Here is a 26,206-nt window from a genome sequence, read left to right on the forward strand (position 1 = left end):
CCATCTGAAAAAAAATGGACACCATTCACGACAAGAGGACAGAGTAATATTACGTAAAGGTTTTATTCACTCATTTGCTGTAAAAATGCTTATTATAGAAAAGTTGTATGTGGTTTCTATAGTAACGGAGGGAAAACACACAAAAGGGGACCATATTGCTTCGCTTTTTGTGTTTTTGATACATAAATAATACAGAGCATATCTATTTATATTTACGATTGCGCTTTACATCTTCATGTTTATTTGTGTGTGTATCACATGCAAACCAGCTGACATGGTGTGAAAAAAAAAATCAAAACAGCAACAAAATACAATAAGCATCTAAAACAGTTTCCCCCAAACACAACCAGATTACTGCAAAAACATATTAAAATATTACAGTGTAGTTATATGTCACTGGAGATTTGTACAAATGACATCCTGCATCTCTTTCTTTTGTCCAACATAAATAGCGAAAACAAAAAGAATAAATAATTATCATTACAATGCCTACAATGTCCTCATAAAAACGTCAGTAAGAAACGTGCAGTGTTTCTTTTTTGTGCCAAAAATACTGCAAAAAGTTTCATGTTTTCAAGTTTGTTTATTTGTATTTTTTTAAATCATAAACTCCTCTCAAAAGAGCGTAAGTGTTAAATTGATATCTTTTCCGTGATTCCCTTTATGGGTCCAACCAGTGGAGGGCAATAAAATGAGACTAATGGACCCTGATAAAGTAAAAAGGAATTTTTATATAGATCAGAACCCAAGGATGAATAAATGTCTGGGTTTTTTTGTTTTGTTTAGTTTTTTTTTTTTTTTTTGCAAAATCTAATAGGTGCACTTCAGCCTAAAATATCACAATTTCTTTTATGTGTTAAATATGAAATGACTCTCCCATAATAATAATAATAATAATAATAATAATAATAAAAATAATATTTGGCACAGAAATTGAGTAGGTATGCAGATAAACTTGTACATTTCTAAATTTATATACAATATTACACATTACTGTGCAAACGAAGTAATAAGTGCAATTGTGCACGCATGCAACTTAAAAAAAACCAAACAAAAAAAAAAAAAAAAAAAAAGGGAAAAACCCCCCATGAAATCTAAAAACCTCCTGCTTTATTCGATTCGGTCCAATGTGCAGAAAAAGCCAGAGGCTCGTGTGACGTGAGGAAAAAAAAAATTAACACTGCACTCTGTTCACGACTGCATCAGGAGTCTGAAGCATTACACAGAAGCAAAAGAACCATGTATCCGATAATAATACTGTGATACGGAAGCTGGGTTAAAACCACTTCCGCTGGAAAGATTTGAAACGAATATCACGACCACTGACGATATTAATCATTACAAAGTCTGTATAAGCATGGGTTTGACATCTCTGGGTCCAGGCAATCCTTGTCTCTGTCCTGCTTATTCACCCAATATTGAGGCCGTCTGCATTCGTGTCCCGATATTACTGTAATATAGTCGACACATAAGTAAAAGAACAGCACGGTACGTTCCGGAGCATTAAGCTCTAGGAAAAAACGACATGCTATGTAACATTGAAAAAACTTCGAAAATCTTCATACGACTGATGTCGTGGTTCACCCAGGCATCGACTAGTTAATATTGACACCACAGGACCCTAATCTCACTTCTATTTGCATTCATTCAGCTTGATCTCGTCGTCAGTCTTGTTCAGTCAGTGGCGCGATCTCCGCGTGAGACGAAAAGAAAAACCGCGAACGCGTCCCGGTGAGCAGGAGACCCTGGAGACCCTGCCGCAGTTCTCGTGAACTTCCACCAGGAGACGTTGTTATGCTCGGGGCTCCAGTCTGTGCGAGAGCTCAAACAAAGTCTGCTGATTGTCAATAATGTGAAGGTTGTGCACGCTGGATCTGACGTCCACGCTGTCGCTCTGGGCAACTTCACTTCCTGGGAAAAAAGCCACAAATCACATAAAATATAGCGTATTTTCTGTTACTACAAATTTATATGTAGCTGCAGACATGTAACTATGCATTTCTTTTTTTATATAAGATAAAAAAAAGATGCAATTAAGGAATGATTTTTGTTATTTGATTTGATTTTATTAAATGTTTTAAGACATACATATTTGCCAATAAAATGAAATAGAAAACCATAAACCCTATTTACAAGCACGCTGTTCACTGAATTTTATGTTATTTTTTATTGACATAATATAGAAACTTTATGAATATGTATAAAAGTATTCCCTATAGCCTTCAAGTAGTGTCTACGTGTCTACATTAGAGTTTCTATCCAATCAGATTTCAGAAGTCACATCACGTGTTGCTGGGATTAAAGAAATCTGCTTTGATGCCTTCAGAATCAACAGTGCAGGCACCTGTAGTGTAGGTTCATTTTGCTTGAAGCTGTTTGAGTCTTTATCCAATCAGATTTCAAGTTTGCGGCACCGGGGTGTCATCTAGCAGGCGTACAATAACGTCTGCATTTTTGTGTACTTTGATTGGACGGTCAGAGAGCGCACTAGTCGGAGCTCACAAACCACATCTGTAGCAAACTGCACAAGCTCAAATATATTTAAATAGCTTAAATAGCTGTTTTTTTATTCCACAATGGCAGAGGAAAAGACATTTATTTGGATTCACTTACAAGAAAAAGGATATTGTGGCTCTGTATAATATTGACTGATATAATATTGAAGGATAATATCAAGGGTCATTTTATGCGGTTAATGCCGAGGCATCTGCTAGAGATTATGAAGGTGGGATGGCGTCATAATGATGGTATTAAGAGGTGGATTCATTCAGGCAGGACACCGCTGGACACCGCTGAAGGCCTGGGTGTGAAATACATGACTTGCCACAGCCATCCAATTAGGAGATTTATTTTATTTCAAGATGTTTTTTTACTTGCTACGATCGCAGTGCTAGTACTTTTATAGCTACAAATGTCATTTGTTGGCACATTTCTGTGATATAAGGTCCCCATCATGTCTGGTGAATATTGTACATTGTATAAGTGACTGCTTGTGTATTGGTGACTCACCGGTTTGTTCAGTCTGACAGTGGCGGATGAGACGCACTGTGTCTGCAATCATGTGCTGGAGGAGAAAAATGAGACACTTTCAGACAGGAAAATGATTTTGCTCCAATTATTGCAAGTAATTTGACAACAGCTGTCCTTTAATAAAGAGTTAACTTTCAAAACGAAAGATCATGGAGCCCCAGTTTTATTATAACAAATGCAAGCCGGATGTTCCCTATCCTCTTTAGTCCAGAGGATGTGGTATCCATGGTATCCAAAAAGAAAAACAAATTTTGATTTGTCTGACAACAGAACAGTTTTCCACTTTGCCTCAGTGTATTTTAAATGACCTTTGGCCTGGAGAGGATGGCGGCATTTCTGGATCATGTTCACGCATGCCTTTTCTTTGCATGATGGAGATTTCATTTGTAGATGCAATTGGAGATGTTCACCCTTAAACCTTGTGTACAAAGATTTCTCCAGATTCTTTGAAACTTTTGATAATATTTGCTGTAAATTATGAGATATTCTGTTTTGCAAATTTATGTTAAACATTATTCTGAAATTGTTCTACAGTTTGTAGTCTTTTGCAAAAAAGTTCTGTCCATCTTTACTTCTGAGAGACTCTGCCTCTCTAACATACACTATATACAATAATATTACTGACCTGTTATGACTTAATCATCTTACTTAACTTCATTAGTGACTAAATGTTTTTCCGACTGTTTAATTTTAATAACACTTACTTCTTCCATACTTTTGTTGCCCCATCCAAACTTTTTTTAAAACGTGTTGCAGCCATCAAATTCAAATTCAATTCAAAATTGAGTTTAAACATTTGACACGTTTTCTATTTTTGTTTGAATAAAATGTGTTTATGAGATTTGCTAATTATTGCATTCTGTTTTTATTTACAGTTTACACAGTGTCCCAACTTTTTTGGAATTTAGGTTGATACACTGTTGGGGTCTTTAGGAGACACAGTGTTGTATGTGTATTTTCAGGAGACACAGTGTTGTATGTGTATCTTCAGGAGACACAGTGTTGGATGTGTATCTTCAGGAGACACAGTGTTGGATGTGTATCTTAAGGTGACAGTGTTTGGTGTATATCTTCAGTAGACACAGTGTTGGATGGGTATCTTCAGGAGACACAGTGTGGGTGTGTATCTTCAGGAGACACAGTAGTGGGTGTGTATCTTCAGGAGACACAGTAGTGGGTGTGTATCTTCAGGAGACACAGTAGTGGGTGTGTATTTTCAGGAGATACAGTGTTGGCTCTGTATTTTCAGGAGATACAGTGTTGGCTCTGTATTTTCAGGAGATACAGTGTTGGGTGTGTATCTTCAGGAGACAGTGTTGGATGGGTATCTTCAGGATATACAGTGTTGGGTGTGTATCTTCAGGAGACACAGTAGTGGGTGTGTATTTTCAGGAGATACAGTGTTGGCTCTGTATTTTCAGGAGATACAGTGTTGGGTGTGTATCTTCAGGAGACAGTGTTGGATGGGTATCTTCAGGAAACACAGTGTTGGGTGTGTATCTTCAGGAGACACAGTGTTGGATGGGTATCTTCAGGATATACAGTGTTGGGTGTGTATCTTCAGGAGACACAGTGTTGGGTGTGTATCTTCAGGATATACAGTGTTGGGTGTGTATCTTCAGGAAACACAGTGTTGGATGGGTATCTTCAGGAGATACAGTGTTGGCTCTGTATTTTCAGGAGATACAGTGTTGGGTGTGTATCTTCAGGAGACACAGTGTTGGGTGCATATCTTCAGGAGACACAGTGTTGGGTGTGTATCTTCAGGAGACAAAGTGTTGGGTGCATATCTTCAGGAGACACAGTGTTAGCTATGTATCTTAAGGAGACACAGTGTTAGCACTGTATCTTCAGGAGACACAGTGTTGGGTGTGTATCTGTGCTAAAGGGAGGTTCTGAGGTGTGATAAGAAGTTTTGATCCAAAGTGGGAATTAAAATCCAGGGACTTAAATGTCAGAGTGTAAATGTGCTGCTCACACCCCTCCTACACAAACACTCTTTTATTCTAAGCATAAAAATAACAGGAAGAGGAGAAAAACTCGCACAGTGACGTTCTATCAGCCACTGCCATTTACATGTGTTTAAAAATAGAGGCATCGCACCACTGCTTTATCAGAGGATTTTGAATCTGTAAACGCAAACCCTCACTTACCAGCTTCTCAAAGTTGACGAGGTTATCGTGAAATGTCTTGTTTCCTTCATGAATAAAAGTAATATCTGGAGGAAGAAAAACAAATTACATAAATTACACTAAATTCCCAATTTTTTGTTGAAAGTGGAGATAAATGAATTATTGCTGTGAATGTGGGCATGTTTTCAGGAAAATTCTGGTTCGAGGGGACATGAGGAGAGCAGCAGAAAACTTACCTTTAAGCAGTAGAGGCATAAAGGGGATTTTCGGCGGCTTCATCTTCCTGAAGGCATCTCTGTAGGCCTTGTGGTTTAGAGATGGGTCCTATAGCAGTGAACACAGTTAAAACCTGTACATGTTCCCACCAAGAACATGATCATGTTCACAGTATGGAGAGTTTCACTTACAGTTAATAACTCCAGCTCAGAGAACAACTTCTTAAATTTTCCAGGAACTTTCTGTAGGAATGACAAAAAACTCAAGCTGTAAAAAAAGAAGTATGTGTGTACGTTTATGTATGTGTATATAAATATATATATAATTATATATATAAAAAATGTATTTGTGTGTGTGTGTACGTGTGTCTTTGTGTGTCTTTGTGTGTGTGTGTGTGTGTGTGTGTGTTGTGCTTTTACCTCCCAGGTCTGATTGAGTCGACTCACTGCTGCGGTGTTTAGGCCCATAATGATGGCAAAGGAGGAATTTAAATTCCTCTGTGCTTTACAGCTGTGGAAGAGAAACACACACACACACACACACACACACACACACACACACACACACGTACATAAGGAGTGTTCAGTAAAAAAAAAAAAAAAGAATAATTAAGTGGACTAGCAGCTGTGTGTGTGTGTGTGTGTGTGTGTGTGTGTGTGTGTGCGCGTGTCGAGGGGATAATCGGTGCGGCTTCTTACTGTGCAGCGATCTTGATGAACTTCTTGAGCAGCTGGACTCGTTTTCCAAGCGAAGGACACAGCAGGACCTCGGACATGACCCACTGCTGAACCTCATTACAGCGCTGCAGGAGCTGCTCCAGCGCCACCGTGTGGCCACTGCTCGCCTGCCGGCTGAACGTGTAGTACACCAGCTCTTGCTGTGAAGAAGACAAGATGGAATTTAATGTCTATCTAATCAGATATCCTATTATTACAATGTTATTGACTTTCCCGAACTGCTTTATTTCATCTTTAAAAAGATTAAAAAGGCATTGTCAGTTTCGTCTATTTTTGAACGTTTTAGTCGCTTTATTAGAAAGTTGTTTGTTAGAAAGTTGTGCTGAGTGGGAAAGAATATAAAAGCTGTCTTACACACTTGTTGACTACCTGGTAAGTCTCTTCCCCATGCTTTAACCCTCTCCAACCCATGTCTCAAACCTCTCCTCCTTCTCTAACCCAGAGGAGAAGGACAAGGAACAATTCTACATCTCTGGAGCAATATAGAAACTCTGAACACCATTGTTTGTGCTCTCCTAATACACGCCACTCCAAAATCTCTCAATTGGGTGTTTATTTGGGAGGAGATCTGCAGACTGGATTTGAATCTAAATCCAAATTTTGGTTTAATCATAGCTCAGTGGGTTACTGATCAGAAAGTCGGGGGTTCAAGTCCCTAATATCGACAAGCTTCCACGCTTGGGCCCTTGAGAAAGGCACTTAGTACTTTGGGCTCCAGGGAGCGGTGTATCATGGCTGACCCGGTGCTCTGACTCCAGCTTTCTAACATCACTGGGAAAGAATTTCACTTTGCAGTCATGTACATGTGACAAGTAAAAAGCACCTTTACCCTCTTATACACTCTTATGCCCATATCAGGATAGAAATGTTACATTATACTACAAAAGTGTTAATTCAGAAGAACATGTAGTCATGTTTCAGTCTAATAAGACATATAATTAAACTGTCCTTCAGCTGTGAAAAGCCTCACCTCATGGATGGAGTTAAAGAGACTCCAGTCGAGGTTGGTGAGAGCCACGGACACGTCCCACGTGTTGATGCCGAGGAGACGTGATGACCTCTGCGCCAGATCTCCACAGTGCATCAGAGGAGGCTGCGGCAAGACAGAACGAGGAGTTATTCTTCTAATAAAGGCATATATATATATATATATATATATATATATATATATATATATATATATATATATATATATATATATATATATACACACACACACACACACATACACACATACACACACACTCACACACAGTATATATATATATATATATAAGTGCTGTCAATTGATTTAAATATTTAATCGCGATTAAGCACACAACTGCGAAGAGTTAACTCATGATTAATCGCACATTTTTATCTGTTCTAAATGTACCTTAAATAAATACTTTTTTAGTTTTTAATACTTTAATCGACATGTCCTTGGACAAATATGGATGCTTATGTAAATGTATGTTTATTATTAGTGAGACCAACCTAGAGCATTAAAACAAAATATTCATGTAAATGTTTAAGAAATTATTTATATAAATGTTAAGTAATTATGGTGTTTTAAATGACATAAATCATCAGAACACCAAACAAAACTTTTGAGATATATATATTAAAATAGAAATAAACTTTCTTTCGACTTCTCCCGTTAGGGGTCGCCACAGCGGACCATCCGCATGTTTGATTTGACACGTGTTTTTATGCTGGATGCCCTTCCTAACGCAACCCTCCCCATTTATCCGGGCTTGGGACCGGCACTAAGGCTTGTGCAACCTAATGGCTGGGGTTGATTCCCTGACCGGGGATCGAACCCGGGCCGCAGCATAGAGAACGCCGCATCATAACCACTAGACCACCAGGGAACCCATATATTAAAATAGAAATAAATAAATATAAAGTGGTGAAATTAAAACCTTCAACGCAACACACAATGAATCACAACATCCTTTCTTTATACAGATTTAACTTTTTAACACCAAAAAAGTTTTTTTTTAACACTAAACATCGCCCTACCAGACAATTTCAGCATTGATTTCTCTGCCAACATAATTCTTAAAAGAAGCTACGTATCATATTTAACAATTAAAACAACCACTAAAAAAAACAAACATACAAGTATAGAAACATGACACTTCAAAAGAAATTAATATTAAAAGAATAATTTCAGAGTGTAAATAATATTGAAATAAATGTTAAATAATTATTAACAATGGGAGACATTTACGATGAAATTAATGTTTATAACATCTGTTACAATTAGTGTATTTGAAACTTGAAAAGTATTAATTTAAGGTACATTTAGAACGGATAAAAATGTACGATTAAGTTGCACAGTTACACAGACGTGAATTCAATTTAATTCTATTTGTAGCATTAACAATAGACATCATCCCAAAGCAACCCAGAGCAAGCCAATGACAACTACAGCAACGAAAAACTCCTTGAGATGGTATTAGGAAGAAACCTTGAGAGGAGCCTGACTCATTTGGGTAAAGTCTCCAAGTGCCACATACAAACTGTCAATTACCAGGATCTCATTCAGGTCTCTCCAGCAGGCCATCAGTCTCCCAGGAAGAGCCAGAGTCTCTGAGAAAAGGCAGTCATGAGGCTGAAGGGTGCGCTTCTCTAAACGAAAACAGGGAAAGAAATATCAGTCAAAAGATCCAATAAACACATGGCATAGTATGTGTATTTGGGTTTAATATTAAGTACAATTTATAATATATGGTGCTACTAGAAATGTGTTTATTAGAGTGCCAGTAGGACATTTTGGAGACAAGTTGAGGAAGGCACAATTGAGACGGTTTGATCATGTGGTCATGAGAAAAGACATGGGGAATATCGGGTGAAGAACGCTAAGGATGGAGCCGCCAGGCAAAAGAAAAAGAGGAAGGCAAAGGAGGAGGTTTATGGATGTGGTGAGAGAAGAAACGCAGATGGTTGGTTTGAAAAAGACAGATGTGGAGGACAGGGTTGTATGGGGACGGATGATGCTCTGTTGGAGACCCCTAACGGGAACAGCCGAAAGAAAAAGTAGAAAATCTTTAGTTTGAGTCTTTTTTCAGAGGAAATTGCCCTGTAATTTAAAAGATCATAATTTCATATGTGGAGAATCTTTGCCCTGAGAGTGTTCACCTTGAGCATGTGCAGCTCCATAACGCATGGCTCTTAAACAAACAGGCCTTAGTGCAAAAAATCCAGGACTCAATTATAAATATATTTTATTATGTAGTTGTTATGTAGTTTTGTGAATGCAGTTTGTTAACTAAAAGCAACATAACACGGTTTAGGGTGTTTATGGTGAGCACGACAGCTTTAAGCATGCACAACAATTGTGTGTGTGTGTGTGTGTGTGTGTGTGTGTGTGTGTGTGTGTGTGTGTGTGTGTGTGTGTGTGTGAGAGAGAGAGAGAGAGAGAGAGAGAGAGAGAGAGAGAGAGAGAGAGAGAGAGAGAGAGAGAAAGACAGCAAACCTCCGCTGTAAGTCTGAGCCACCAGCACCATGTCCTCTACAGGTTTCTCCATCCTCTGAGCCACGATATACAGGAGCTCCTGTGCCACTACAGTCATCCTCACTCTCACACTCAGATACGAGTCTGAGCTCACATACACATGGCACATTACTGAGAAAGAGAGAGAGAGAGAGAGAGAGAGAGAGAGAGAGAGAGAGAGAGAGGGAGAGAGAGAGGCGGGGTGCACAGATAGAAAGGGAGAGACAGAGATATGGGAAAGAGAGAACAAACAGTGAAGAGAGTTAGAAAAACAGAGATAAAAAGAGGAAGGAAAGAGAGATAGAGAGAGAGAGAGAGAGAGAGAGAGAGAGAGAGAGGACAGCAATAAGAATCAAAGATAAGAGACAGAGAGAGTTGGGGAGAGAGAGAAGACAGACAGAGAGGTGGAGAGAGGACAGTGAAAAATGATATATGGAGAGAGACAGAGAGATGAGAAGAGAGAAAACAGAAAGAGAGGTAGATAAAAGGAAAGAGCAAACAGAAAACAGACAGAAAAAGAAAGAGGAGAGAAAGTAAAACAGACAGAAAGAAAAAAGAGAGATAATGAAAACAGAGAGAGAGAGGCAGGGGAGAGAGAATAGAGAAGATAGAGAGAAAACAACAAGAGATAGTAAGAGAAAGAAAAGGGAGCAAGGAGGATGATGACACAGAGAGAGAGAGAGAGAGAGAGAGAGAGAGAGAGAGGTGTGAGAGTAAAAAAGAGAGACAAAAGGGGAGACAGAAAGTAAAAAGAGAGAGAGATTAGGTGTTACAGATAATAGCTCTGGTTGCATCAGCAGCAGCATTAACAAAGATAAAGATGAAGTTATAATACTGTAGCACTATGCTCGTACACACGCACGCGCACACACGCACGCACGTACACACGCACGCGCACACACGCACGCACACACACACACACACACACACACACACACACACACACACACACACACAGATGCTACCTCATACCTTAATTAGCTGCTCATACATAAACCATCCAAGTTCGCCTTCAGCATGTATGAATAATTATTTTATTCAGTACTCTTTAAATACATAAATATTCCCCAAGTGAGAGAGTAAAGGTAATGCGTGCACAGAAATAACAGGGGTACGCAAATAACAGGGATTCGTAAAAGGGACGTGTAAAAGGGATATGTAAATACTGGGGATACGTAACAGGTAAATGTAACAGGGATACATAAATAACAGGGAACGGTAAATAGCAGGGATACGTAAATAACGGGGAAATATAAATAGCATGGTTAATGACGGATAATATAAATAATATATAATATATAAATTAACGGATATGTTACTTGAATATGTAAATAACGGTAAATAAATAGCAGGGATATGTGAATAACGGGAATACCTAACTGGGATAAGTAAATAACATTATTACGTAACTGGGATATGGAATTAACACGGATACTGTATGTAACAGGGATACGTAACTGGGATATGGAATTAACACGGATACTGTATGTAACAGGGATACGTAACTGGGATATGGAATTAACACGGATACTGTATGTAACAGGGATACGTAACTGGGATATGGAATTAACACGGATACTGTATGCAACAGGGATACGTAACTGGGATATGTAGATAACGTGGATAAATAAATAGCAGGGATACGTAAATAACGGGGTATAAAGGTCGGATACCTAACTGGGATAAGTAAATAACATTATTACGTAACTGGGATATGTAATTAACACAGATAATGTATGTAACAGGGATACGTAACTGGGATATGTAAATAACGTGGATAAATAAATAGCAGGGATATGTGAATAACGGGGATACCTAACTAGGATAAGTAAATAACATTATTACGTATAAGGGTGGGATACCTAACTGGGATAAGTAAATAGCAGGATTGCGTAACTGGGATATGTAAATAACAGGGATACTTAAATAGCAGGGATAGATGAAAACTGGCATACGTAACTGCGATATGTAAATAACGGGGATACTTAAATAGCAGGGATAAGTAAATAACAGGGATACGTAACTGGAATATGTAAATAACGAGGATACTGTATGTAACTGGGATATTTAACAGGGATACGTAAATAAGTGGGATATGCAAATACCGGGGATACATAAATAGCAGGAATACTTGAATAACAGGGATAAGTAACTGAGATATGTAAATAACGAGGATACTGTATGTAACAGTGATATGTAACTGGGATATGTAAATAACAGGGATACTTAAATATCAGGGATACATAACTGCCCTCATTCTGCCTGTATTCTGCCCTCAAACTGCCCTCATTCTGTCTACATTCGGTCCTCATTATGGACCCAATCTGCCCACATTCTACCTGCATTCTAGCCGCATTCTGCTATTGACATGCCTGCATTCTGCACTTGTTCTGCTCCCATTCTGCCCTCATTCCTTTTTCACTAACTTAAATACTCGTATTTATTTGGCCAAAGTGCTCTCGTACTGTAGCTCGTACTTAGTTAGACGACTACAGGACAAAATTCTTTTCTTTCTTTTACTAAATAGTGACATGAACATAAATCTTGCCAGATCGCTAAATATGTGGGGAAACATTTTTTCTAGTCTCTTAGCTGGGTTAAAGGAATGTTATGCGTTTAAAATGCACATCGTTAACATTTCTAATGAAACTGATTGCTCTAGTTTTCAACTAGCAGGGAGACAAACTGGTGAGGCAACTCAAACATAATCCCTGTCCTTTGTCCAAAAGGATTTACACACAGAATTTCTGTTTCTATCAGACTTCAGTAAATTGGATTATGGAAATAAATTGCACAAAACGTGGACGTTTCTACCTCAGAAATATTTACAGTGACGCAAAAAAAAACAAACCCTTTCAACACTTAACAATTCAATACTTAACAGCTTTTCACTTTGAATAAATGGCTCACCTTCTCGGTGGTCACTGTGTGCTCCACGGACATGGATGCTGCTCTCCCTCAGACTCAGCTGCTGGAAAAGAGCTTTGTTCTGCACGGAAACAAATCAGCACAGTCCAAGTGAAAACATGTCCGAGTGAAGAATAAACTACATACACACACTGCCCAGGTTTTATCCTCTGCTACATATCTCATCCCTCTCCTCCATGACACTCCCTTCTCCTCCACATCTCAAACTTTCCTATGTGAGACATGGAGTCTTTGTCTAACTCTTCTCCTAAATGTCTCACTCCTCTTCTCCATGTCTCACTCCTTTCCTCCATGTTCTTTGTCTCATTCCTCTCCTCCATGTCTCACACCCCTCCTCCACATCTCACTTTTTCTCATTCCTGTCCTCAATATCTTACCCTCTCCTCCATGTCTAATTCTGCTCCTCTATGTCTCACCCCTCCCCTCCATATCTTAGCCTTTCCTCCATGTCTCACCTCTCCTCCATGTCTAATTCCATTCCTCTATGTCGAACCCCTCTCCTAAATTTGTAACCTCACACCTCCATGTCTCACCTTTCTGCTCCATGTCTCACCTCTCTGCTGTCTCAATCCTCTCCTCCACCTCAACCTTCTCCTACACGTCTCGTGCCACTGCTCTATGTCTAAACCCCTCTCCTCCTGTCTCACCCTCTGCTCCATCTCTCACCCCTCTCCTCCATTCTCACCACTCTGCTCCACCTCTCACCCCTCTCCTCCCTTCTCACCACTCTGCTCCATCTCTCACCTCTCTCCTCCTTCTTACCACTCTGCTCCATTTCTCACCTCTCTTCTCCTTCTCACCACTCTGCTCCATTTCTCACCTCTCTCCTCCCTTCTCACCACTCTGCTCAATCTCTCATCCCTCTCCTCCCGTCTCACCACTCTGCTCCACCTCTCACCTCCCTTCTCACCACTCTGCTCAATCTCTCACCCCTCTCCTCCCGTGTCACCACCCTGCTCCATCTCTCACCCCTCTTCTCCCGTCTGAGAACTCTGCTCCATCCTTCACCCCTCTCCTCCTGTCTCACCACTCTGCTCCATCTCTCACCCCTCTCCCCCCGCCTCACCCCTCTGCTTCATCTCACCCCTCTACTCCACATTTCACCCATCTGCTCCATCTCTTAGCCCTCTTCTCCACATTTCAGCCCTCTGCTCTATCTGCTCTGAAGGTTACATGTAGAAGTATGTGGTGCTGTTTCTGGTTCATGTTTTCATGGTTGTTCTGAAAATTCATGCTTCTTACCTTTTGGTGAGGTGAATAATCATCCACAGTGCTATGAGGAATCACAGAGAGAAGGAATGATTAGAAGGGGAGATAAATACATGAAAGAGAATAAAAAACACACACACACACTTCCGACATGACTGTCAGCTGGTAGTGTGAAACACTGAGTCATCGCACTGCAGCAAATACACACCACCCTGAACAAAGTAACGAGGAGAAACACTCAGAATGCATAAGTCTTTCTCTGCCGTCAAGACGCCACTCGATCTCCTTCACTCTACCTCCTGTCTATGTTTGAATCCTGTACTAAAAAACCCCGAGCTCAGGAAGGGAAAGAGATAAATGCCTTTCCCCCTGGCAGCTTTCAGTACTCGCTTAACACAGCATTAGTGTCTGTGCTGGAGGCCTTTGCTGTACTACATCATTACACTGTCACTGAAACACTCCTGCTTTACGCCGCTTTACGCTCAACAACAACACAGACTTTGTGTTTAGGGAAACTAATAACAGACTCCGTTTCCGACTCGATGAACAAAAACCTGTCTTTGTGTTCTGGCATCGAATAAACAGTTTAACATGCTGACATTTATCCAATCAGGTCCTTTTTTTATTAAATCATTAAATAAAAAAAATATCGACAATGTGACTAAAATCACTTTCTCATTCGTGTGCTTTTAACCCACCAAAATAAAACATTACAAATTCACCTGAATCCATAAAGATACCAAAATACAAAAGTAAAAAAATGTCCAACAAAAAAACAAACCCAATTCTAAAAAACAGTTGTGTAAAATGTAAATAAAAACAGAACGCAATGATTTGCAAATCTTATAAACCAAAAAATAGAAAACATTAAATGTTTAAACTGAGAAAAAATATACCATTTTAAGCAATCAAATTTGACATATTAAATTTGATCGCTGCAACACTTTTAAAAAGTTGGGACGGGGCAACAACAGTCTGGAAAAAGTAAGCGTTATTAAAATGAAACAGCTGAAAAAAATGTTTCAAATAATGCGGTTAAATGACAACAGGTCAGTAAGATGACTGGTTATAAATAGTGTATCTTAGAAAAGCAGAGTCTCTCAAAAGTAAAGATGGACAAAGCTTCAATAATCTGTGCAAGACTACAAATTGTTGAACAATTTCAGAACTAATGTTCTTCAACATCAAATTGCAAAACAGTTGAATATCATAATTTGCAGTACATACTGTACCATCATCAAAAGTTTCTCAAAAATGTCTATCATGCTGAGAAGAAGGCATGCGTGAACATGATCCAGGAATGGTGTCATCTTTTCTGTGCCAAATCACACTTAAAATGTACTAATCGGGAAAACTGTTCTTTGGTCAGACAAATGTTATTGTACATTTTCTTTTGGAAACCATGGACACCACATCCTCTGGAATAAAGAGGAAAGGGATCATCTGGTTTGCTATGAGCAATCAGTTGGAAAAGCCGCATCTCTAATAATATGGGAGTGCATTAGTGCCTGTGGAATGGTCAGCTCACACATTTGAAAATGCTCCAGCAATGCTGAATGGACAATACAGGTCAGAGCAACAAATGCTTCTATTCAGTGTGTGCGTGTGTGTGTATGAATGTGTGTATGAGGTTCGACTCACTGTCTGCGGCGTAGAAGCTTCTGGAACTCCTTTAGGTCCTTCTCCAGTGTGGGGAACTCATAGACATCCTCCAAGATGTAGCGGTACAGCGTCTGTGGAAAAGGTTCACAAAGTGTGTAGTGTATAATAATAATAATCAATAAATAAATAAAAATTGAATCTTTTACAAACTGAAAACAGTTTTGTTATGATTTTACACATCACCTGGAGTGTATCTGGAAGGAAAATTATAAGCAGATAGACAAAACACAACAATCAGACAAAATAATGGCAGATGACAGAGCTGCATGTTTAATCTGTCCTGGTCTGAATTCAGTGTTAATTCAGTGGTACATAATAGTATAATTATTGAGCTGTTAATAAATGTTAAGCCTCATATCATGACCTCTGGTCCCTACATGTTTGTGGTCATTTTTGTAGCCATAAAGCCGTGTCCTGCTACAATGCTCGAGTTACAATTCAGTATACTGCTCACTTTTTATTCTGTCATTTTTTTTGTATTAATATACAGAACAATAATTAAGAATTAAGAATAAGACTGAACTGCAATCATGGACTACAGTGTGTAGCATGGTTGGGCTCTGGATCCATTAACATGCTGACCAGGAGACGGATCACTACAAAAAAAAAAGAAAAAGTAAATGAAATCCGCATTTTATGGCCCTGATAAGAGTGAGTGACAGTTTGAGTCTTATCAGTCTGTCTCCAATTCCCACACACTCCATGTCTCCCACTTCTCCTCCATGTCTTGCACCGTTCCTCTCACAGCTCCCCTCTATGACTCACAGCTCTCTTTCATGTGAGACATGTGGAAGACATAATGGAGAGCTGTGAGCCATGGAGGAGGAGAAGATAATGTGAGACATGAAGGAGATGTCGGAGACATCTTCCTCTTCTCCTCCATGGCTCACAGCTCTCCTCCATGTCTCGCACATTCCTCCCCTCCATTACTCACAACTCTCCTCCATGTCTCATACCTTTCTTTTCTAATCCATGTCTCACCCCCTTCTCCTCTATGTCGAACCTTTCCTCCATGTCTCAGACCTCCTCTCTTCTCCTCTATGTCTCACATCTCTCCTCCCTGTCTCACCTGAGAATGCACTCATGACAGTTCCTATGCAGAGACTCTACCTTCAGTGAAATGACCTCCATAAACCTACATGAGCGAATGAAGGACAGCCTGCCATGGCGACAGCACACCGTTACCATGGAAACAAGCGGTTGGAAAAGGCAAAAGAAGATGTGTCTATCAGACAAAGAGCACCACTGAAAACGGGCACAAAGGAACAGTCACATAAATAAAAAATAATAAATAAATAAATAAATAATTCGTTACAGCAGACTAGAAGCGATCTCTGTTTCACGCTCGAGTGCGACCCAGGGTTGAGTGATTGATGTAGATCGCAGCTCATCATGCTAAAAATACCACCGATCCATCTGCTCCTCGAGTCTCCCCCGTTACTCTCATCAATGCAGTGAGCCGGACCGGTTCTAATCTCCCGCCGCTGTTCTCATCATCATCATCATCATCATCATCAGCGGCTCTTCGCTTTCTCGTCTCACACAGTTCTAATGTCTTTTGCCCTGTACGACACGCTAAATAATCTCTTAATGGCCGTGTTTGTTTGTATCCTCTGGCAAGATGCGTGTTAGAACATGAGCGAGGACTAGGAGATGGATAGGAGGGAAAACAAGAAGCATCTGGAGGGAAAGCAGGAGAAAAACGATTAAAAGCATCGAGTCCCAGCATGAGGCAGAGGCATTCCCCGAAGAGCTAAAGTAATCTTGTGAAAGTGTCGAGATATAACACATCGCTGAGAGGGGTGGGTGGGGGGTTGAGCGGAGAGGTGAAGGGTGGACGGAGACAGGAAGAGGAGTGAGACGAGATGTTTCTCACGAATGGCAGGTGCAATATTGGTGTTATCTCTCATTGCTGCGGTGTGGAAAAGAACTGAACATTCACCCGGTACTAGGAGTTTAAGGGTTACATATACGTAGTGAACTGTTTCGATGCAGGACTTCGGATACGATGCGCGTGTAAATGCAGACGGTTTTCTGTGCGGAATATAGTTAAAATCTCACAAACTAATGAAGTAAAAACTCGACAGGGTTTATTGTGTGTTTTATGTGCAGCTTCAAGAATTCCTAACAAATCCACATAGAGAAAATGAATAAATGATGGATGAAAATGTAATATTAAACGTAAAACACACACACATATATACATGTGCATTACCTAAATGAGGCCTAATAAATGCAACCTATTTAATTTAATTTAATTAATTCATGGCTATTTAATCAATTAATTTAATTTAATCCATATAACAAAAAAGTGTATTTGAATTTTTTTTTTTTTTTTTATGTATATATTTACATTTTTTATTCAAACCAAGCAGACATTTGATTCAAAATGTAAGTAATTTTTATTCAGAAAGAGAATGACAGAGAAAAAGAGAGAGATGGAACGAGTAAGACAGAGAGAGAATGGCACGGTGAGAGAAATGCATGGAGAAAAAGAGAGAGGCAGAGAGAAAGAGAGAGTAAGGCCTGTAAATGTTTAGAAAAATTGGATATGTTCATTCTGATCATCGTCTGAAACATCATCGGGAAAACCGAATTACCTTCATGAACAGTTTGACGTGCTCCTCCTCCCGCAGGAAGTCTTTATACAGAGAGGTCCACTGAGAGACGAGGTGCAGAACCTTCCTCTTCCTATAGAGGGCCTCCTTACCCTCCTCCTTCCCACGGCAGCGCTGAGTGCAGTAAGTGAGCGATGGTGTCAAGGGCCAGAACTGGCATCAGTGTGAAAATAAAATAGGCTCCCTCACCAAAAATCCTAAAGGCTATGTATCTTACATATTCGACACTCAATAAATGATGTAGCATCTTAATACACACGATTAAATTTTGTCTTTACTGAGCAGCGTATGGAAGGATATTGGCCGAGCAGCGCCTGGCAGAGATCGTTGGTAGACATGAACACGAGATAGGTGAGCAAGAAGTCATCCAGCAGCATCTCTGGAAAAGAACAAAGGCAAACATACAGTATATTTACATCACTTTAGAGAGACTGATACGGTTTTCACAGATTTTCAGTCACAAAAAAAAACCCGATTGTAACATACATTTTTTTTTTTTTATGTGCTGTGCTCATTAGCCAAAGAGAGATTCTTCATCTTAATACCCCTAAAATACCCCCTGTAACTCCCAGGACAGTGCTGAAGTAAACTGAACAGCTTACATGCTCCATTCTGAACATCAGCTCTAACACGACACTGCACTATTTACACTGAGCAGGCTGTGAATATATATACCCTGTATCTTTCATTACGAATCATAAGTACTGCAATTTCCACCCAATTATATGCCCCGTCAATCATTTAATAACCTCTTTGCAGAATCCCTCCATCCATCATTCATCCACCCAGTGATCCAATCATCTGCCCTTTCAACAAACTAATAACCCATTGAAGTATCCATTCATCCATCCATTTATCCAATTTAATCATGTATTCATTTATTCACTCAGACATTTTCCCTTTTATAACTCCATACCACATAGATGAGTCATCCATCCATCCATTCATCCATCCATCCATCTATCCAATTATCTTCATCTAGCCATCATTTTGCTAACAATGAATCCATCGATTCATGCATCTTATTGTGTATCTGTCTATATGCTTCTCCGTCCATCCATTCATTCATCCACCCATCCATCCTTCTGTCCGTCCATACAATTTAATCATGTATTCATACATTCATTCATTCACACATTCACTCATATATTTGTCTTTTCATACATCCATTCCACATGGACTAATCATCCTTCTAATAAGTACTTTATTAAACGCATGAATTATCCATTCATTTATGCATCTATTAATTTTTTCATCCATCCATCCATCCATCCATCCATCCATCCATCCATCCATACTTAAATAAACCACAAGTTATGGTATAAAACATCATCACTGTAACAGAAATCATTTACTGTTTATTTAAAATTTGTTAGTTAATTATAGTCAATTAAACTTTTTTGGGGTTTCTTTTTTGAATGGATTCATTCATCCATCCATCCATCTATTGGTCTATCCAATTAACTTCATCCAGCCATCCTTTTGCTACCAATGAATCCATATAATCATGCATGTTATTGTGTATATGTCTATATGTTTATCCATCTATCCATCTATCCATCCATCCATCCATCCATCCATCCAATTTAATCAGGTATTCATTCATCCACTCACTCATATATTTGTTTTTTCATATATTCATTCCAGATAAATAAGATTCTAATCCATCTATCCATCTAATAATTAATTCCATTTACTCATTCATCCATAAAAACTCGACATCATAAACTATAAGCTTCAGTATAAAACATCAATATTCAATGAAACTTCTTTGGGTCTCTGGGTGCAAATACTTAAATCATAAATCATCATTAATTATACAATATATAAAATTTTATATAGGTAAAGAAATTTTAATATTTTCCCTGTATAACTTTATTTACTTAGAATATATACTATCTATATTGTATTCTCGTTGTTTTCCTAATCAAAACTCTCATGACACAAAAGTAATAATGAAGGATGTAAAAAAAACCTTTATTATTTAATATGTATTAATGCAGAAACAGTCAAAGTTTTAGAACTATAACAAATAAAATGTCAGTCAGAGGACACACTCCATCCTCTCACACAAATCCCTCTGCTCTCTAAAAATGAAAGGATGGGTTCCAGATTATTATTATTATTATTTTTTTTAGAAAGTCTGACCATCGTCCCCTGTAGCACTGAGAGTAACGAGGTTTCTGGGATGCAGAAGATAATCCAGTGGGCTTTAGGAATACGGTGATAAAGCACCTTCTATCCGAATAATAGTTGTTTTTTTTATTCATTCTCGGCATAAACAAAACAAGAGAATGGATGAAAGATTGATCTCTCTCTTTTCTTTCTCTCTCTTTCTCTCTCACACACGCCTCCTTCGTTCCCTAGTGATGAATTTTCATTTTCATCTTTATCATACATCTTCACTGTGCTGACACAGCATGTCCCCATGAGACAGCCAGCAGAGACCTGCCTCAGCTCTGACCCAGAGAGAGAGAGAGAGAGAGAGAGAGAGAGAGAGAGAGAGAGAGAGAGAGATCCTCTATTTTGTAATGCTGAATTTACTATTTACTATTTTTTATTTAATTATCCATCCATCTATCCATCCAATTTAATCATGTATTCATTCATTCACTCATATTTGTCCTTTCATACATTTATTTCATCATACACACATCAAATAATGAATTTATTGAATGCATTTAATTATCCATCCATCTATTCAACATCCATCCACACATTCACAATTGCATATTCATGCAAATTCACAATTTACCTTAATACAGTCCTTCATATTCATGCACATTTACACATTCATACAGTCAGGCATTCACACACAGTCACACATTTAGTCACACATTCCACACAATCACACATTCACATCCATACAGTTAAGCATTTACACAGTCCCACATTCACACAATCATTCACAGTCACACATTTACATGCATACAGTCATGCATTCACACAGTCACACATTCACACATTCATTCACAGTCACATATTCATACAGTCACACATTCACATTGTCACACATTCATACAGTCATGCATTCACACACAGTTACACATTCCTTTACACAGTCACACAATTATACAATCACACATTCATACAGTCACACATTCACATTGTCACACATTCATACAGTCATGCATTCACACACAGTTACACATTCCTTTACACAGTCACACAATTATACAATCACACATTCATACAGTCACACATTTACAGTCACACATTCACAGTCATACATTCACACACAGTCTTACATTCACATTCATGCAGTCATGTATATTTATACACATTCCCAATTACACATTCACAATCACACAGTCATGCATTCACAAGATTACTTTAGATAATGGTAAAAATAATCAGCCCCTTAATGTGACATTTCATTCTATTATCTGTACTCAGTACGTGTGCGTGTGTGTGTGTGTGTGTGTGTGTGTGTGTGGGGTTATAGAATACAGTGACATTTCATAAAACAATAGCAGCTTCACCTTGACATATTAAAGAGAATAGTGTTGCTTTTAAGCCGGCTGAATAAACGTCCCTCAGCCCCCACTCCTGCCTCGACACAGCCCCGGTTTCAACAGCACAGCACCCCACCCACTGCATCTATACCCACCAGTGTGTGTGTGTGTGTGTGTGTGTGTGTGTGTGTGTGTGTGTGTGTGTGTGTGTGTGTGTGTGTGTGTGAGAGAGAATTGCTGCCACTTTATTTATGTTAAAGGAGAAAAATGTTGTATACCCAAGCAGAGTGTATGGGTGTGTCAAACACAACAATTAAACAAACACACTCCAGCCTTCTTTACTGTCTATCGCTCTTTATAGAAGTAGATGTAGAACATCCCATCCTTCAGGGCCTTTTTCTCACAGCGCTGCTTTCATTTTCTCACGTTGTTACATAACAGAACACAAAAACCAGCTGAGACTAGTTTATAACAAACCCCTGACCTTAAACCTACCCCAAACTGTACCCTTACCTCTTCCCTCAACCATACCACAACCCTTAACCTTACCCATAACATACCCCTTACCCGAACGCTCCCCCTCCCCCCTAATCTTACCCCTGCCTGAGGATTTAAACACCACAGTGTTCCAGACTGACAGCTGTGCAATGCTGAACACATCAGTTCTGACTTGCAATTACATTCCTGTATAATTGTGTGACCTCCATTTAAATGTCTGACTTCATAACAACCCCCCCTTTTTTTTTTTTTACTTTTGTAATTCCAATCCCCCACCCCTTTTTTTCCTTACTCTGTATGTTGGCTTCTACAAGGGGTAAGAGTGCAAATGTTTTGTGTCTCCTGTTTATTTACATCAGATCCCATAACTCTGGTCTGTTCTCTTATATCTGCAGTAGGAGTGTCCTATGTGAGTGGGCGTGGCCAGTTTTAAAGACTATCGGTATCGGTATCAGCCATTACGCTACGTGAAGCAAAGAAATCCAGAGTGTACACCAAAAAGTGTCCCTGGTGTAGAGAAGCCATCCTCTTTCCATCCATTATGCAAGTAACTAAAAGAGAAACGATTGAATATGAAAGATTCTTTTCTGTTTGAATAAAGAATTATGAGTTGCATTTATCTACGTTATGTAAAGAGTGGGCGTGGTCTTGTTGTCTGAGATATTGAAGAATCAGAGGTATAACGAGAGGTCTAACTTTTTTTTTTTATATAAAAAATTGAAAATAACAGGATTTCAAACCTATATTTGTACCATTTTTCACTTTTTTGGTCGAAATTCTTTTTAATATGCAACCAGTCTGTGAGGTTCTGACACTTTATCCAGCCAAACCTTAATACATTTCTCAAAGTATCTCAAAATCAATATAAAATGAAGTTATCTTAGAATTTTTACAAACAAGGTCATTCTTATTGCATCTCTGACGTATACCACGGTGCAGGTAAATACTCCATTCTGATTGGTCAGGAAGAACTGATTTATTCACACATTGATGAATGATCCGAAGCTGATAACCAATGCAAAGTCAAAACAGCGAGTCAGAATGAGGACGCTCGATGAAGAAGAATTTGGTCCGTTTTAAAGTGAAAATGCAGAAAGTGCTTAGATATTAATATCAGTCGTCTCTGAAACTTTTTCGACACATGCCAAAATTTTAAACCTTCAAACAACATAGCCTGTTAGCTATCTAAAACTAAAATGTATACACTCTCCTGTGATTTCTCCAGAATAGAGGTCGATCAATGTGGGTTTTTCTCAGGCTGATGACAATGCCAATATTTAGAAAAGATGGCAGCTGATGGTAACTAATTTTTTTGGTTGATAGGTTTGGGCAATTATTCCCTCTTTGTAAGATGAAGAAATTAGATAAGAACTTAAAGCCTGAGACACATATAGCTGCCAGTCAGGCATCAGGTGATTTTTAAGTGCCGGTCGCCTTTAGTTTGTTTGGTGTTTTCCGCACTGTTGGCTCAAGTTGAACAGCGTTGGCTGTTTTTCAGCCGAATCGGAGGCGGGGCTCGTCGGCAGGAAAGAGAACTCCGATTAGCTATTCAGTTTAACGAATAAGCACATGAGGAAAGAAATGAAACAGACAAAAGCAAACACGAGGGAGTAAAGAGAGAACGCACAGCCACTTGTTGTCTTACTGCAACTTAGCAGACATGACAAAAAAAAGCTACACAAATCCGTTAGTAATGATGGTGGCAGGTTTAAACGCTGCTTGCTTTACATATTCACAGTTGTAGCTTTTCAGTTTTCTTGTTCAGGTGCAGAATGCAGACTAATGCCTTAGTCTGGGGGAGTTTTGTTCTCTCACACAAGCGCAGAACGTACAGGCACAATTTGTTAGATGCGCCTTCCTAATAATCAACCTAATTTAAAGCACAATTGGCGGTCGACGCCAATTAATTCAACAATTACGAAAATCTGCCTGATTAATCGATTAATCGGTCAACCCCTACTACAGAACTTTTTAATGGAACAAGCTGCAGTCCACTCACCAGACTCTTTGCTCTCTGTCGCCCCCTGGTGTTCGTCCAGCCTCAAGTCACTCAGCAGGTGTTCCAGAATCTTATGGGGCGTCCCGGACACCACCACGTACCTGTCAGACAAAGCAGAGCATGAGGAATCAGAAGGGTAATCGTCCTCGGTGGAGCAAATCGAGTTCAGGCTGCTGCTTCTGTCCCTGTTGCTAAACACGTCGTCTTCACCGTCGTCATCGATATAGCGAAAACGAGAAATGTCAAAAGTTTTCAACTCAGCATTAGAGCTGCTACACTCTGACTCTGATCCTTCATCTTCGTCATCTTCCTCAACCTCTTCCTGTTGCACGAGCGTCACCGGCTTGTGGTTTCGCATCTCTGTGAAGCTCTGGGTCACGGCGTCATGCTCCAGAGGGAATATCAGCGGCTCGCCCTGAGCGGCAGCCGAGCTCCAGGCACACACTGCTCTGCTCCAGCAGCTCTGGCCCAGTCTTGCTGAACCTCACACACACACACACACACACACACACACACACACACACACAGCAGACACTCCCTACAGTGCGCAAATCAAATTTCCAGCACACATTCACACACAAGACCTATGCTAAGCCTCAAGTCTAAAGACACACAATTTGGCTCATCCAGAAGACATTCTCGCTTTCTGCCTCTCAAACGCACAGTCTTAGTCTATCAGAGGCCACTGCACTGGCGAGCTCTGCAGGCTGAGTTTATGTTAATGAATGAGGAAGGAAGAAAGGGAGGGTGGGAGGAAGAGGAGGAGGAGGACAGGGAATGACTGGTGATTGGAAGGAGGAGAAACGTGAGTGATGGTGATTGAAGGAGGAGGAGACCAAAGAAGCTGAAATGCTGAGATAGACAAATAGAAGCAAAGAAAGATAAAGAGAAAACAAGAGAAGAGTGAGTCGCTCACCTTCTATCGCCATCATCCTCTTTGACTCCTCCTGCTGTTTGAGGCGATGCTCGGTCAGACGCCACTCTCTGGAGCACGAGCACATCTTGACCCCTCTCCTTCAAACACACCCGCACCGCTCCTTCGCCCTGCGCCTGACACACACAGACACACACACACAGGCTTATACATGTGCTAACCCGTTCCCAAACACATTCCCTGCATTCTCACACGCCGGGACTGTTCATGTTTAATACAGCATTGGTATTTGATTTTAAATACCAATCAAATGTATGATGACAATCATGCATTATTGTATGACCTCATATATACATTTACATTAACAGCATTATCCAGAGCTACTTACATTTATCTCACCCAAAGAACTGAGCAGATATGGGGTTAAGGGCTTTGCTCAGGGGCCCAGAAGAGGCAGCTTGGTGTGGGTGGGAGTTCATGACCTTCAGCTCCAAAAGTCTAACACTTCAACCACTAAGCTATTACCTCCCCCAACAAAAGTGAGTATACCCTACGTGAACATGTCAAAACTGCATCCAAAGCATCAATATCCTGTGTGAGCACCATTGCATATTCGCACAGCCTTAATCCTCCAAGGCATAGCATTCACCAGCGCTGCGCAGGTTGTTGTTGGATCCTCTTCCACTCCTCCATAATGACATCAAGGAGCTGCTGGATGTTAGGCACAGGACGCTTCTTTACCTTCCACTGAGGATCCCCACAGGTGCTCAACAGGGTTCAGGTCTGGAGATATACTTGGCCACTCCAGAACCTTCACCTTTAGCTTCCTTAGCAAGGCAGTTGTCATCATGGCGGTGTGTTTGGGGTCGTTATTATGTTATAAAACCGCCTTTCGGCCCAGTTTCTGAAAAGAGTGCATCATGTTCTGCTTTAGAATGTCACAGTTCATGTCAGAATCCATGTTTTCCTCAATTAACTGCAGCACCCCAGTACCAGAAGCACTCATGCAGCTTCAGACCATGATGCTACCACCACCACCATGCTTGACTGTAGGTAAGACACAATTTTCTTGGTCCTCCTCACCAGGGTGTCACCACACAGGACACTATCTGAGCCAAACAAGTTTATCTTTGTCTCATCAGACCACAGGACATGGTTCCAGTAATTCATGCTCTTGGACAGGTTGTTCTTCAGCAAACTGTTTGTAGTCTTTCCTGTGAGCAGTTTCAGAAGAGACTCCTTCTGGGAAGACGGCCTAAAAACCGACTTGTTGCAGTGTAAGGCGTTTGGTCTGAGCACTTACAAGTGGACCTTCCACTTCTGCAACCTATAAATCAATGCTGCAGCACTCATGAGTCTGTTTTTGA

General features: G+C 39.8%; 1 protein-coding gene across 3 annotated transcripts in view; it reads right to left on the bottom strand.

Moving 5' to 3' along the window:
• Positions 1–44: 44 nt before the first annotated feature.
• Positions 45–26,206, bottom strand: part of rapgef5a (Rap guanine nucleotide exchange factor (GEF) 5a) — an 85,437-nt gene continuing 59,275 nt past the window's right edge. For 2 of the 3 annotated variants that reach the window (XM_046834586.1, XM_046834584.1), the window contains exons 10-26: positions 24,882–25,015; positions 23,966–24,066; positions 18,292–18,392; positions 17,996–18,166; positions 15,375–15,466; positions 13,767–13,797; positions 12,507–12,585; positions 9,579–9,728; positions 8,634–8,731; positions 7,086–7,208; positions 6,077–6,255; positions 5,798–5,888; positions 5,570–5,620; positions 5,399–5,486; positions 5,184–5,248; positions 3,010–3,064; positions 45–1,911 (exon numbers count right to left, since the gene is read on the bottom strand). In XM_046834586.1, the coding sequence (XP_046690542.1) occupies positions 1,793–1,911; positions 3,010–3,064; positions 5,184–5,248; positions 5,399–5,486; positions 5,570–5,620; positions 5,798–5,888; positions 6,077–6,255; positions 7,086–7,208; positions 8,634–8,731; positions 9,579–9,728; positions 12,507–12,585; positions 13,767–13,797; positions 15,375–15,466; positions 17,996–18,166; positions 18,292–18,392; positions 23,966–24,066; positions 24,882–25,015 (1,728 nt within the window). In that variant the 3' untranslated portion in view covers positions 45–1,792. The remainder of the gene's footprint in view (positions 1,912–3,009; positions 3,065–5,183; positions 5,249–5,398; positions 5,487–5,569; positions 5,621–5,797; positions 5,889–6,076; positions 6,256–7,085; positions 7,209–8,633; positions 8,732–9,578; positions 9,729–12,506; positions 12,586–13,766; positions 13,798–15,374; positions 15,467–17,995; positions 18,167–18,291; positions 18,393–23,965; positions 24,067–24,881; positions 25,016–26,206) is intronic. The other variant, XM_046834587.1, reaches the window with a different exon arrangement.

The sequence above is a fragment of the Silurus meridionalis genome, chromosome 22 (assembly GCF_014805685.1).
Source record: "Silurus meridionalis isolate SWU-2019-XX chromosome 22, ASM1480568v1, whole genome shotgun sequence".
NCBI classification, from domain to species: Eukaryota; Metazoa; Chordata; class Actinopteri; order Siluriformes; family Siluridae; genus Silurus; species Silurus meridionalis.